The following is a 16672-nucleotide window of genomic DNA, read 5'->3' on the forward strand; positions in this document are numbered from 1 at the left end:
GAAAATATCTATTCTATGATTATTTTTTTATATGCATGATAGAAATATATGCATCTCTGATTATTGTTATTCAACGCCTGTCGTTTGTGCTTTGTCGTTACCATGTTATTACTTTTCCTTTGTTTTAAGTCATTTCCGTCGTGTGATACTAAGGGGTTTGCAGTTAATGGCTGTAGTCAAGGTAGTATGTTGACGAGGTGTCATGGAAAGCACTTATCTGATCTAGATTATGTGCCACATTTCTCACAGAAGTGTTGTTGTTATTGTACAAATACACAGCTAATACATTTGACCTAAGCATGTCCAGTATACTTTAGTATATAGCTGGTGAATGTCTGCTCGGTAAGGTCAAGTAACAAGTCTCGTCAATTTCGGACTCCAACAGTGACGTATCCTACAAATAACGTAAATACACATTTTCACGGTCTATCTTTGATACATTGTGGGCGGGGCCTATATCTTATTAGTCTTGTGATTGACGTATTTAGAGCATATGTGCCTCAGGTTAGGGTGAATGGGCGGAGCTTATCTCTCCTAGCAAATTTACGGTGTGTCTGAAGAGTTTTGTTTTTTAAAGGAAAAGCTTTTTGTCATTCGTAATGATAATACAAAAAGCACAATATTTTTGTCACATTTCCCATTGAAACAATACCGAGATATTCCATTTAGACATCTGAATAGTTTCCAGCGGACGATCCATTAGTCTGAGGGCGGGCTACGTATTAGAGTGATTGACAGAGGAAAGACAAACCTCATAGATCCGGAATGTTGACAGCCTGGCCCTGAGGATACTTGAGGCGGGGTTTACAGCCTTACTGATGGACAGTGTGACAGGCGTGGAAATGTACTGAAACATGTTGAGGGTTTCCCAGGCAGTCAATATATTACCTAGCGAGTCCTGTGAGAGGAGACACTTCGTTCCACACGTGAAGGTAGGTACATCGTCGTTAACGTTAATATGTAATCATAAGACCATTTGGGTAACCATCAACACATGGCTGACAATAGATCCAATCAAAATCACCTACAGGAATACACAATTTTGCTATTAATTCATTTGGATTTTTACTATAAACGAGAACAACATTGATTACTTTGTATGAAAACTACTGATATGAAGGCTTTTCTCTTATCATTGAACGTGATTGTAATTTAAATGTTTATGTTTCATTTGTTCCCATGATCTATGCATGCAATTCTACCATTTCTGAGATTAAGTTTAATACGAACGTTTTTGTTTTCTTTCAGCCATTTGATCGATTTCCGTGCAGATTCGCGATGACTATCACACCGGCAGGTTCGAGCTGGAGTTTGTTGTCTTGGTCCACGCCTTTGCTTAAACGCAGGTGGAAAGGTTCGGAATCACAGAAAACTACTCAAGCGAAATGTAGTTGTGAGGAAGTGAACAAACGTGACTCGCATGGAAGAAGTCTACTTTTCTATGCAGCTCAATATGACCAACCGGAAGTTGCTGTTCAGCTTCTAGCAGCCGGATGTGACCCAAATGTGGGAGATAACGAAGGGAATACACCTTTACACGAGGCTGTGGACGCTGGAAGTAACGATGTTGTGAAGCTTCTCATCAAACAAGGTAGGCCTAATTATAAATTGATTTTTGATTGGAATAGCAGTTTACTGAATTGTCATAATGTGGTAAGTGTTAGGAAGAATAACGGGAGCTGTTGATCGGAAACTGTATGCGATATGGCTAAGGTATACAGTGTTCACTAGAACTACTCGCCGTTAGATTCTAAGGTATACAGTGTTCACTAGAAATACTCGCCGTTAGATTCTAAGGTATACAATCATTTATCTTGCTATGAAAAACACTTCAATACAATTGTCGCAAAATGTTTCATATATATATATATATATATATATATATAACTGAGGATATTTTAATGACGTTGTAACTACAGTATCAAAATGTCATTTTAAAAAATTGTGTTGGTAAAAATAAAACGAAATGATAACTGTCCATACATTTCATATACGGAAACGACCACAGGTAAAGATAAGGTCATTAGTCAAAAGAATTGCCTCGACATAGATGACATTTGTCATGATCTATTTGTAACTATACTGTTACCTGTGATTAATTGGTCAGAGACAAATAAAGTGCGGTGTGGTCGTGTAGTGTAGGCAGACTGACCATGCCTCGTTTACCTTTTAGTATATATCAGGTTGACGTGTAAGCCATGACTTTGTGGTAAAGGGTGCGACCTACTTCATCAACTGATCTTTCTTTATGTGTCATAGGTCATTCACTACTATAACCTAACACAGATATGCAAAAATCATGAAATTATTAACTGATGGTGACGTCATCCTAACTCACTGCTACCATCCTAGCCATCCAGTATAATAATTCTCATTTGACTCTGACAGACAAGTGTGTTCTTGGCCTAGCTATATATATACAGATCGTGCAGCAAAAAACACAATACGTAGTATTGCCTCGGGATCGACATGACTATTTATATAAAACAATTATATTATGTATTTTCTTTTGGTGGACATAAACACTTATTAACAATACGTTGTATTGATTAGAGATGAGAATGGCAAAATATTTTCGTTCTATTTTTCTAGTTAGACAAATGGTAAACAGGAACGTTTTTACGATTTTATTTCTTGTGCTTTGTTTAACAAATATTTTGATAAAGCATGCATGTTTTCTTACTCCAATCAATATGATAATTTAGGAAATAAGTTTGAAAAAGCAACAACTAAATTATAAATAGAATCAAAGAAAAGCACTTTCTTGTCAAAAAATGGAAGATAAATGCATGGCTTTAGAGGTAAAACGTGCGGTATTTGTCACGTGATATTTTTATTCTAAAAACAACACATGAAGGAGATATTGGTGACGATATTGTCCCGTTCCATGAAAGGTTTGCTGTGCATGCTCACGGAATCGTATTAGTGCAGAAGCTATATCATAGAGGACATCTGTTATAAAACAGACACACACTGCGTCATTTCACAAAAACAACGGTCTTTTCCTGTGAAATATACGTTTATGCATTTAAGGTATCAAACCTATCTGTCAACGTAAACACAATCACACTGAAGTATAAACATTTGTATCAAACACAACTACATAACCTTTTCAAACCTGAAATCCTCAAATTTTATAAAAATAAAATGAAACCTCAAGGTACATTCTTCAAACATTAATGGTATTGCAGTATTTATTTTTGATAAAAATGCAATCCCTAGTACATCGTACATGTATCAAAAACGACGCTGATTTCTGAATTCCTAATTCACTACCTCAATTTAATTAGCCTTCACATGACCATTTTTTATTTATTTTTTTAATCTTCAATGTTTGACCTCGATATGATTTGACCTTACAGGTTGCTGTGACGTTAACGCTGCCAACAAAGCTGGGGAAACACCGCTAATGTATGCTACCGTTAAAGACGACATCGAGATGACGAAGTTGTTGATTAAATCAGGTAGGTGTCAATGACTTATGACATACTCTAACCAATGCAAACAGTCACATAATTTAACTGATATCATAACTATCTGTTCAATATCTATGATGCTGTAAATATAGACATTGTGGAAATAGTCGTGGTTATTTTTCGTCAGAAAATGTGCGCGAAGGTATGAATGCGCGATTAAATCAATAGAATTTATAGATTATAGATATATAGAATATATCGATTTCAGAACTTTTGACAACGGACCAATTTCCACATCGTAGTCAGTCTAACGAGTTGCAACGAAAACATTTCTACATGTAAGAATCCATTGTATAGTAATATAAAGAACTACTTGTAGCTGAAGACAAATCAAACTTATCGCGAAAGTGAAGTGTTCTATCGATACATAATTATGTTCATTTATAAAGATTAAATCAGTATGCATACTGTTTTCTGCATTGATATATCAATGACAATTAAGAACATTAAAATCAATATCAATCTCGGAGATCGAGAGGGTGTTGTTCAAATGAAAGGCGTTCCAATAGAATTAATGAACTGTGATTAATATTGAATGAAAACGGATTATAATTATAGTAGGAATCATCCTTTCTTTGATTGATCGATGAATCCATACCTTTTTTATTTGTTCATGCTATTTCATATAAATATATTCCTTCACACAAAGTGATATACATATGTCGTTAATGGGCCTGGACTATAAACATCCCAATAAAAAAATTGTGTATTATATGTAAAACAAATATTCCCCACCAAAGATGGAGTCACGTTATTAATTCATGACGACCAAAACTGTCGGGACTATTATTGATGTTGTGGCAACGCCATTTGTCACGGGCACCACAAAAACAGCGACAAGGAAGTGTTGTCATCTGTCTAATAATAATGTGATCATAGGTCCACACTTCTTCCCACGGCGAAACGGTATCCCGCCATGACAGTTTAGTACCGTCTTTACGACAGCCGACGGATCGCAGACACATTTTACGATAAAACATTTATCATTGCAGGTGCTAGAATTAACGACTTAGATCACATGGGACGATCAGCGTTTCTGATTGGTTTACATCTGGGGACGGAGAGGTCATGTTTACATCTGTTGAAGTGTGGATGTGACGTCAACCAGACTGACCTTGAAGGTCACTCAGCGCTCTATTTTGCCACTTACGCAACTGACCTTCGAACCCTAGACATTGCCAGGAAAATACTCAAATCAGGTATGTAGTACATGGTTAACTGTGGACAGTGGCGTCAATGAATTGACCATTACACATTATATGTAATGGCCCTATCACGGACAGCTATAATGAGCTGTTTTATAATTTCTCTAACTTTACCAAACTGTGAAGGTACTCACTCATACAGTGTGCTACAAAATGTAGACCTCACGCAATATCCAGAAAATTAGTATGATCTGGAAAAGGGTTACTGTTAATCTGCATTGCTTTATATTCATAAAATGCAGTTAGAAAACAATTATACTGACGTAATGACGTATTTAAGACCAGAAGGAGCTATTCTTGAAAAACAAATCCCTTATAAATATCATAATGTAATAAATAAAATGATATTAAAACACATCTGCCAGTTTGTCATGTTACGTGAACAAATATTTCCGAATGTGACAAGAAAAAAGGACAATAAACTATCCCGAATGTTTCTGTTCGGTAGTTTCTGAGTGATGGACGGTGATTTTATTGCAATTTGTAAACGCCTCCACTGTGCACGTGACCCTTAAACCAGGCACGTGCACATTGCCCTTGTTTCTTTTTATCGGTGACACCGATATGTCATTGAGATATAGGTCGTTGAAGTGTCAGGTGGATATTGAGTGCAAGCACATACAATTATGCGCGGAAAACCAACATGTTTTATTTCTACATAAAGTCAAGTCTCCGATCCCTCTAGGTCTGTTTAAATTTTTTCCTTGTTCGTGTAACCCTCAACACTTACACTGACGACGTACCTAATTGTGTATGAGTATGACGACGTACCTAATTGTGTATGAATATTCATCAAATGAATTTGAATTACTCGACCTGTCTTGTTGCATTATTCTGATAACAAGCCATAACTTATCTTGTCACTCTGATAAAGACTTCCACTCCTGTCACTCCAGTAACATTCCATTGAGGCTACTCTCATACAACTACATACTGTAACGTAAATAAGTCAGGTTATGTACATTAAAACAATAAAAAATCAATCTGATCCCTAAAGATGTTCATTTAATAAAGACCAAATATGCATGGTACATTCTTCGAAGGTATAAGGTGAACTAGTTCTAGGTTAATGGTTAACATGAGTTTATATTTGAATTGTTAATAGTTTATTTGTTTCAATTTAAATCGTCTTCCTTGTATCAAGGTCAAATGACACATTCCATGTCCACGGCCCTATGCTATTCTTATTAATTCACTATCTTCTTTAATTTAAATACCCCATTAAACTTATTGAAGCATATGACACATCATTGTTTTAGCAATATTGATATCGTTGTGTAATGAAACGTCGTGAAAATCATACCACATACCACAGTGTTCGTTCCTCATTTCTCTTCACTAATATGCGATGCACAATTAATAAAATACAGTTGTGGTTTAAAAATTAAATTGTATTTATTATCTTTCAGGGTACACGGCTAGGAAAGATACGGAGTGGCTGAAAAAAGCTGGGGAGTGCCCTTCTTGCTTGTTTCAGCAAAATGAAAAATTCTACAAACAGGTTCTGTCTAAAGCTGGAATCAAAAGTAAAAAAGGAGAAAAGCCGGAACTAATCAAAACAATCCGAGTGACCTACTTACAGAAAGTGTTTCAAACTCGGGGATCCTGATTGGTGATATTGATGTGATTGAAGATATGCAAATGATATGTTAATTTGGCGGCGGAATTAGCATAACAGTGTCCATAGACGACAGGTTTGATTCCCCTTGACTTTTACACACAAAGTGCTTATACAATGTATTGGAACTTACTGTATGTTGATGAACACTCCTTGTGAATTGAAGTTATTTACTTAATGCATCCATCGTGTATTGCTTGACCGCCTTGTTTTACGTGTGATCTAATGGCAGGTTGATTGTGAAGGACGAAAACCAAAATTTTAAACAAAAGAATTGTCTGAGATATTACAAACGTGCTGTTACCACGCCGAGTTAGTACACTTACAGCGATGTGTTATCGATGGTTCGCTGTTCTGAAAGCTTGTGCAAAATCTTAATATGAATCATGAGACAAACACAAAACACTATCTTCTGGACTATTGGAATTTATATTTAGGTATAACAAGAGTTAAGGTAAAATTTGAAACTGCAAAAGTCAGGAAAATGTCTCCTTTATCAGAGATGTGATGTAATCGCTGGCTGATATCACAATCAGGTCAAACCTGATTTCAGAAATGTTAAATGATTGAAAATGTCACTTTTTTACAATGTTTCTCTGTAGAAGACGCTGTTTTTACTAACTCATTGCATGAGAAAATGTAAAATAAGAAATACCAGTAAAATGTGTGCATAGGTAGCATTATATACCTGAAGTTGTCACGGTTTCCGTAATTGGTAAAGAGAACACAGGTAAATGTTACCGACATAGCTAACTAAACTGACGTTAGATGACGTCATTTACTGCGGACTAGACTTCTATCACTGCGGAGATACCTGGTGTGACTTAGTAATCAGTTAAAGAATCCATGTACCCCTGCCAAAAGATGCACTTTTTCAGACCTATATATAGCTTAGATAAGAAGTTTCTGTAAAAAAAATGTCTTTCATGAAAGACATAATGATGACTGAACAAAATTCAGCAGTAGTTGAACGTTCTGGAGCTTTGCCATCAGTGGACCGCCGATCCTTAAGCCGATGTAATACATCTACCGGTGGTGTCCGTGTCCTAGATTTAGCGCCTATAAACATGTCGGAGATAGCTACGTCATTGCATTTTGATGTCCGACGGTCAGTTTATTAGGACATGTTAACGGCCCGATCTGACAGTCATTTGTAGTCTATACTACTGGCTGGAGTGGCCGGAGCCGAACGCCATTTCCTGGTGTGAGGTCGATTTGGACAATTATCTGATATATATGACTTTTTTATTTGTTTTGCAATATTAAAACTACGTTCACGAAAGCTTGCTTCTTTTGTTGGTGTGATTCTGAACCTGTTCACGGTTCCGTGTTGTATATGTAATAAATGTTTATCAAGTCCCAACCTTTCTGTAATACTACATTTGATACATTTTAATAAAAAATATATATATACATAAACGTGCTGGTTATTGTCATTATTAGCGGACTTAGATGCCGAACTCTGGCGTCCACGTCACCTGTCTGTAGGACATATCTATCGAATTTCTCAGCATATCAAGGAATACTGGGTTATCCTAATTTCATTATTCAATTTGCTTCACGTTTTAATAAACCCAGAAACTAGAAAACAAAATAGGCTTGAAGGAAAAACATATATCAAAGGAAACAAAAAGGTCCATTTAGTTATTAGCAGAGCAACACATGGATTCTACAAATACCATTGTTCCAGTGTATTACCCTGATTTCAGGTAAGTAATTAATCCGAGGTCGAATATGTAATTACTGTACTTTGTAAACGTTATATAAGATATATTACTGTGACACTTCCAAAGGTCTCCACTCTCAGAAATCAGCGAGATGTTTCATACGAGAGGTAACTTAAATATGGTAAATATGTCACTATGTACCGATTATAGAACGGTTCACGGAAATGTACGCTCTTATATTCAAATAATCCTGACATGATAGGAAGCATTTTTAAGCACGGCGCTCGAATTGAAAATCAAAAATGGGAATGTATATTCTCCTATATGTCTTTATCATATGTATATATACTACCGTTACTGTACCCAAATAGGGACACTTGTGGGTAAACGGACCAAGAAAACTGTCATTCAATGCAAAGGCGTACTTTTATGTATACAGTTTTCATTTGATAACACGTTTCATGACAATTAAACTGTATTAAGCTTTATTATCTGCTGATTATCGTTACATCGACAATTTAAAGGTAAGAATAATTTCCAAAACAAGACTTTCCTGATTTACGTGCGACGTAATTTATTTGGATATCATTTTCAAAGGTATATTTTATCAAAACTAATACTAGTTTGGAGAAGAAATTTAATCAGAACCCTTGTTGACTCTAAAATATTTCAGCTGTGCATATTTTCTGCCGATATTGATCGTTTATCCCCAAATATTTGCCAAAATACCGAAAGTGTCCCTTTCAGGGTACAGTGACGCCGGTTGAAGGGCATACGTAAATATGATGGTATTTCGCGTTCTTTTGTATAGAACCACCAGCCCGAAATATCAAATTGTGATAGAAATGTAAAGTGGAAAGTATCTATTTATGAAAAATGAACAAACATTTTTTTGGATTGATAGTATGGTATAACGAACATTGATATTTATATGAAGAGTGTCCCGATTTGGGGACAGTGAAGTTAGCAAGGGAAGGGACTACCCTTTAAATGTACAACGGACATGCGTGTTTCGATGTAGAAAATGAAAAAGGGGCCATATACAAAAAATGTATCTGAACAAGTAGAAGGTTAAGCCTTAGACACACACATGGGACTACACCTTTAAAACTCGGTAATAGATCAAGTATGTCAACAGTGAAGTACACTACACCATACAGCTGTTTGGTCCTTCTACGACTCGTCGGTGATGCTGGGGGCCAAAAAGTTGAAATTCAATTGTGTCTAAACTGTTGAAACAGAAAGGGAGGTGCATAAGAGTCCCTTAGTTTCATGAATTCAAAAACTTACAAGAGTACTGGCAAATTTCAAATGTTTAGAACCGTGCCACTACCCAAACGAGATAACTGTTGCCATAAAGGCAAACCTCGGAGACTAAGACATCCACCAGCGGAGACTTGAACTTGATAACAGGTATTTGTGTTGGGACCTTATCTTAAAAACACATCTGACAGGTAAGGTAAGATCTTGTCGCCTTGTAACAAACATACCAACACACGTGTACAGGAAATTCAATATCTGACAGGAAAGGTAAGATCTTGTCGCCTGGTAACAAACATACCAACAAACGTGTACAGGTAATTCAACATCTGACAGGTAAGGAAAGATCTTGTCGCCTGGTAACAAACATAAAAACACACGTGTACAGGAAATTCAATATCTGACAGGAAAGGTAAGATCTTGTCGCCTGGTAACAAACATACCCACACACGTGTACAGGAAATTCAATATCTGACAGGGAAGGTAAGATCTTGTCGCCTGGTAACAAACATACCAACACACGTGTACAGGTAATTCAACATCTGACAGGTAAGGTAAGATCTTGTCGCCTGGTAACAAACATACCAACACACGTGTACAGGAAATTCAAGATCTGACAGGTAAGGTAAGATCTTGTAGCCTGGTAACAAACATACCAACACAGGTGTACAGGAAATTCAATATCTGACAGGGAAGGTAAGATCTTGTCGCCTGGTAAAAAACATACCAACACACGTGTACAGGTAATTCAAGATCTGACAGGTAAGGTAAGATCTTGTAGCCTGGTAACAAACATACCAACACAGGTGTACAGGAAATTCAATATCTGACAGGTAAGGGAAGATCTTGTCGCCTGGTAACAAACATACCAACACACGTGTACAGGTAAGTTAAGATCTTGTCGCCTTGTAACAAACATACCAACATACGTGTACAGGTAATTCAATATCTGACAGGTAAGGTAAGATATTGTCGCCTTGTAACAAAAATACCAACACACATGTACAGGTAATTCAACATCTGACAGGTAAGGTAAGATCTTGTCGCCTTGTAACAAACATACCAACACACATGAACAGGTAATTCAATATCTGACCGCTCTATAACAGTTATATTAGGCATACAGTGTACGTAGTTTAAGGCGGTAAATTCCTACTATTTGTGTTTTTATAAAGTTCCTTTATCCATTGTTGTCTATCTTCTAACTTTTTAGTTATCTTTTACACTGTGTTTTACTGTGTGCTTAAATAACAGATCAAATAAATAATTTAAACTTGACGTGTGGTTTTTATATTTTGTCGGTTAATGATTTAGTAAGTGATTGATTGACATTTATTCCTAAGGCGAAAACACAGACCTATTGTTTATTGTACTTACATTCCAAGTCACCTGGCACTATTTATCTTCCTTAAACGAAATGTTAAAACCTTGTCAGTATTTCTTCCTATATAACATTAGTTGCATAAAGATATTGCATTTCTAATTATAGATGTCTGTTATGGAGTGGACACACAATGACTTATTTCATGTTACCAAATATGTACCAAAGGGTCCCATTGCATCAGTTATAATCGTGAAAACACGTTCACATAGAGTTTAGTTTTTTGTTTTTATTTTGTTCTAGTATTTGTGGTGTTTTTTAGTGGTATTCCTTCTATTAAAAGATAACGCAGATCAAACTATTTGTCTGGCTAAGAACAACCTAACCTGTCAAATTGTTTCATATGTTTTGCGATTAATCAACTGGAAAAACATTGTGATGCTTTGCTTGAAAATGATATCGAGGGCAACACTGGTAAAGTTACAATGTAAAGGTCATGTGTTCGATATCTGGGTTTCATTCCGTTTTCAATTTTATAATTTCTAATTTCAAACATTTAAATGCATCGCAACATGTGATTTTTTGTTATAGAATACTATATATAAAGGGATTTAAACAAGTACTTCGCTATAGTGACAATGGAACAAATGTGATAATACTGTGGTTCTGTTTGTACCATTTTATCTTAATTGATACTGGTACCGGAGGACTCATTATTAGGACGACCTTCGTATGACCAAATATAGACCTACATGGTGCTAATGTTAGAAACGGAAATAAGGGACCACGCCAGCAGCACGAATACATATAGAAATAAGGGACCACGCCAGCAGCACGAACACGTATAGAAATAAGGGACCAGGCCAGCAGCACGACTACATATAGAAATAAAGGACCACGCCAGCAGCACGAATACATATAGAAATAAGGGACTACGCCAGCAGCACGAATACATATAGAAATAAGGGACCACGCCAGCAACACGAATACATATAGAAATAAGGAACCACGCAAGCAACACGAATACATATAGAAATAAGGGACCACGCCAGCAACACGAATACATATAGAAATAAGGGACCACGCCAGCAGCACGAATACATATAGAAATAAGGGACCATGCCAGCAACACGAATACATATAGAAATAAGGGACCACGCCAGCAGCACGAATACATATATAAATAAGGGACCACGCCAGCAGCACGAATACATTTAGAAATTAAAGAGCACGCCTTCTTTTGGATTTATTCTTATTTTTAGCCGCATATAGTAAACCTCTCGTAAGACTTCTCGTTTCCGTATGGCGATGCATCACTGGCATCATGTTGTGTTAAAATGAAATCTTATAAATATAACCTTGGTCAAATCGTACCGTCCCTTTTACTGTCGTTATTGACAGGCTCTCTATTGCGTCAGGCTTATCTATTTTACTGATCTCAAGATAAGAGGATGTAAACAAAGACAAAGACTTGTTCGTCCTTATGTTATTGTTTTCTTCTCTGGGATTTGGAAATGTTTGATGACACATCTCTTAAACGAATGCATTTGATGTGACAACTTGTCCTTTGTTTGTCTATTTATAGAAACAGACAGTTTTCTGTTTGAATGTGGGAAACCCTCTGTTAAGGAGTAATGGTGATTGATGTGGGTGTTATTTTCTATGGAAATTAACATTGCATGGCTCCAGGATGTACAGTGTACAAGCGCAATATGACACGGACAATAAATTAGAAATGAATTGTGTATTACACAATATTATTAAATTAATAACAATGATATAGAAAATTGATTTAATCCTTATCAATTTAAAAACAAAATCTTAAAGTTCTATGAAAATAGTCGACACAAATAGTATGATGTCACATCAAACGAGTTATTTGTGTATCAAACTTAAACATGTATCAACATGATGATTTTTATAGACAAATAATAACGATCTCTTATTTCCTGAATAGGGTTGGACGACTTTTCTACGAATCTTCTGCCTCCATGTATTTGGTTGTACATGGGTGTTTGTAATCGACATGAGTAGTCTTGTTGATACGTTTGGTAGAACAGGTTTCTTGAGGTCGCTAGAAAATGTCCACGCAAACTTAAGACGTGAAGAAGCGTGTACTATAGACGGTACATATATTATTGAGGCAGCCAGTGCAAGGAGTTCAGGACAGTTGTATTTGTTTTTCATAAAAGGACCGCGTAGCTTAATTCAGCCCCCTTCCTCTGGAATTAGATTGGGATGTTATTCAGCTCATATGGCTATGAAGAAAATAACAGTGCTGATGATTTCTTTTATAAAATTCAAGTCAGTCGAACCTCGTTTATCCGACACATTGACCACGGGGAAATTATGTTCGGATCAATCAAAATCTAAATAAACGAAACATAACAAACTGACAGGAGGTTTTAAAAGTAACCAGGCCATCCGATCGCAATAAATGTCCCCAGATGAAGGACGCAAGGTATAAAAAAGGAATGTCCGGATTTTGGATAATTGATTGCTTTTCAAACTCCGTGTATTTCCCGAAATAAAAAAAAAAGAATTCCTGAACAAAGGAAATGGTAACAGGTATATACATGTATACGTCAACAAAAGGTACATGCTGAAGTAGACTCGTCCTACACCACATAACGAAACCATGGCCCCTCGTTACCGTCCACCAAGATGGTTTAAGTGTATTAAAACGTAAAACAATTGCTTCATTCTAGGAATTTAGTTTATTTTTGAATACTCCCCAAATGAAAGACCTGGTCAAGTTAAACCGTATAATCTAAATAAAAACACAGAAAAGTGATGCCGCGGTATTTTCAATTCTAACTTCTGATTGGTTGAAGCTACTCAGCGATGAAGTTACAGTGCAATATTGTGTTTTGTGGAAAATTCTTTCGTTTTTGTCAGAAATCTCTTCTATTTGATATTATTGTGAATTATAAGCTGTACGTTACCGAAAAAAAAATCAAAAAAATCACCCATGTTATGCCTTGAGTGTTTGCTTGCTACGCATCCGTTTTAAATGCCTTATTAATATAAACAATGCATGCGTTATGCACGAACTTACATGTTTCTAATTAAATTTTTACAGGTGTATAAATTTCGGAAGTAGTGAATGCAGTTGTAATGCTGTTCGTAATAATAAAATCTCAGAAGATGTACACATTTGACAGGTTGTGACACAGAAACTTCCGCTAGGGGAATACATTACACGAATCTAGTTTTGATCATTTTAGTGGTGACGGTTACATAACATTGTCTGTCGTGACAAAACAAGTCACGCGCTTATATGCCCCTAAGGATAACATTTAACGACACTAAATGGAGTAAGATGAAATCACGATTTAAGCAAAAACAACGGAAAACGAACACATGTTTCACTTTACTTAATTAAAGTTTCTTGTTGAAATAATTATTTTATTGCATTTGCATATAAATAGAACAAGGAAAACCCTATGTGTAACATCATAATTATATCGCCTTTAAAAAGAAGACATTTCTTATTTTTCATGCATAGCTATGAAATCCAAACCTATCACCTTAACTATCCCCATGCTGTAGGGAATGTATGTGAATAAAGAGCTCTTTGGGGTGTCATTATTACAACTGACTCTCGATCAAAAAATAGAAGGGTATAGGATGACGTGCCAAACCACGCTTGTTTTATCAGGGTACCCCGGTTTTTCACCCACATTAAGACTCTGAGCACTTCCATTTGGGCCGAAAACAGTTATTAATATATGTTGAAAAACAAAGTTTAGTGCTTCGTAGCTTTTAAATAAATATTTTGAATAAGCAAGGTTCAGAAAGGTTTAGAATGCTTTTTAATAAATAGCCCACTTTGTTATAAGGAATGAACGGCATATTTTCAATGTTCATACCAGCATGAACATTGAAAAATGCGGTTTAATACAAATCAGTATTGTAAAATTCCAGTTATAATTGATGATCATATAGGTACGCACTGATAGTCTCGATATTGACGTGTCTTCAAGGCAAACGAGATTTCTGGGACAGCCTAACGTCACCAAAGTGATTACGTCTAACGGTTGTCTCAAATTCTTCGAGGCGGGAGAAGAAGCTTCAAAATAGCGTTGATCAAATTGCGTTCATATCCTTATGAACGCAATTTCCTCTGGTAATGCGAAAGACAAATTTGCGGTGGAAATGTATAAATATATAATACCAAGTGCACGTCCATAAACCTAACCCATTTTATAAAATATACGGTATTTTTTTTAATAAGAATTTGTGCACTTGTTTATAACTACTAAGTATACTTTGCATTGATAGAACTACACCTAGAAAGAATAAGAACAACTGTGCACTAAAACGTACACTTTGTAATATATGCAAAACACAATATACCAAAATTACTGAAGAATACAAAAGGTTTTGGCTGCTCTTTCGTTTTCGGTTTATTGTACGTATTTATGCTTTTATTTTGATATATACACTACGTCCATTTCACTGCTTAGACGATCAGTCAGATATGTAAATTAGCCTATATGTATTGTAATTGTATATGATGATATATCAATATGAAATAGAAAGCTGGGACACATACTTATTTATAGAATTTGTCATTGTCATGCTACTTTTGATTGGGTTATTCCAGTATGACGTCACTAATTTCCAGGAACACGCGGAGTTTCCCAGCATCACAATTACACGGAAATCACTTTCCAAATAAAAGATTTGATAAATATATTAAACATACTTTTACAATAAGAAATCATTGGATGTAATCTAAAATATACAAAAAAAATCATCGATTTTCTTGTTTAAAATCCGATTCATTATCTTAAGTAATAGACGAAATCCTCACATTTACTTATATAATTGTAAACATACCGACAACTGAGATATTTATAGAAGACATTTAAAAATAGCATTTGACATGTAGATCAAGCAGCGCTCCGGTAAAAGCTGATAGTAGTCTGCGGTGAAATTATAATGTAGTTGACATGATAACGTATTTCTTTTTAAAGTTTCCATTGGATATGATAGTTTAAGCCTTGGTACGGTTGCTCCCTAGTCACGTGACCAGGCTTGTCAATCACTTCCTTACAGAAGTCTTCCCCAGATGTATAGAGTGTAGACGTTTACAGACGACTATCGTGGCGTGGCGAATACCTGATATCTACATCGTACACAGTTAAGGACATTTAACAAAACATAATACACAATTTATTTCCTTTTGTTGTTTCGTACGTAATGGCATTAGATGTACCTGGAAGCGGCAATAATCAACGACCAGAGGGCACACAAGTTCACTATATATATTGAAAAGATAATGTTTGTTCTTTCCAAGACATCATTAGAGTTCAATCTGATAAGATATTTAGTCGGTGTAAATAGCATGTTAGCTTCCCTGCCTCTGATTGTTTGTGTGGAATTTCAAATGATCTTTTTAACTTATAAATGCTCCATTTATTTGCAAAGGGGCTGCTGGTATTTAAGTCCCATTCTTCCTCTTTTTCGGTCATCAAATTGGTCACCGTGGACTATAAATGATTGACACATTTAAGGGAGTACGCAATAATATAGGCAACGGTCCTGTTGTTATTCTGATTTTGCTCCAACTTAGAATGGAGATGTACAATGCATAATGGCAATGCAAATTCTTATAAATACATCATTTGAACTGTGACAGTTTGGGGGACTTCTGTAACGGCCCCCATTACAATTACAGTTTGGGGGACTTCTGTAACGGCCCCCATTACAATTACAGGTTGGGGGACTTCTGTAACGGCCCCCATTACAATTACAGTTGGGGGACTTCTGTAACGGCCCCCATTACAATTACAGGTTGGGGGACTTCTGTAACGGCCCAAATTTACAATTACAGGTTGGGGGACTTCTGTAACGGCCCCCATTACAATTACAGTTTGGGGGACCTGTAACGGCCCCCATTACAATTACAGTTTGGGGGACTTCTGTAACGGCCCCCATTACAATTACAGTTTGGGGGACTTCTGTAACGGCCCCCATTACAATTACAGGTTGGGGGACTTCTGTAACGGCCCCCATTACAATTACAGTTGGGGGACTTCTGTAACGGCCCCCATTACAATTACAGGTTGGGGGACTTCTGTAACGGCCCAAATTTACAATTACAGGTTGGGGGACTT

General features: G+C 36.2%; 1 protein-coding gene across 1 annotated transcript; it reads left to right on the top strand.

The window, feature by feature from the left end:
* Positions 1 to 838: 838 nt before the first annotated feature.
* On the top strand, positions 839 to 7713 carry LOC110461932 (tankyrase-2-like). Its single transcript, XM_021515672.1, has 5 exons — positions 839 to 932; positions 1249 to 1591; positions 3363 to 3464; positions 4469 to 4675; positions 6091 to 7713. The coding sequence occupies exons 1-5, from the start codon at positions 855 to 857 to the stop codon at positions 6288 to 6290; spliced, it is 930 nt and encodes a 309-aa protein (XP_021371347.1). The 5' UTR covers positions 839 to 854; the 3' UTR covers positions 6291 to 7713.
* Positions 7714 to 16672: the final 8959 nt, after the last annotated feature.

This window comes from Mizuhopecten yessoensis, unplaced genomic scaffold, assembly GCF_002113885.1.
Source record: "Mizuhopecten yessoensis strain PY_sf001 unplaced genomic scaffold, ASM211388v2 scaffold10709, whole genome shotgun sequence".
Lineage (NCBI taxonomy): Eukaryota > Metazoa > Mollusca > Bivalvia > Pectinida > Pectinidae > Mizuhopecten > Mizuhopecten yessoensis.

Bases quoted from the DNA above. Each gene is read 5' to 3' on its own strand.
- LOC110461932 (XM_021515672.1), top strand. From the start codon at position 855: ATGTTGAGGGTTTCCCAGGCAGTCAATATATTACCTAGCGAGTCCTGT. The intron at 3,465-4,468 runs GTAGGTGTCAAT...TTATCATTGCAG, and splicing joins GAAGTTGTTGATTAAATCAG to GTGCTAGAATTAACGACTTA. The intron at 4,676-6,090 runs GTATGTAGTACA...ATTATCTTTCAG, and splicing joins CAGGAAAATACTCAAATCAG to GGTACACGGCTAGGAAAGAT.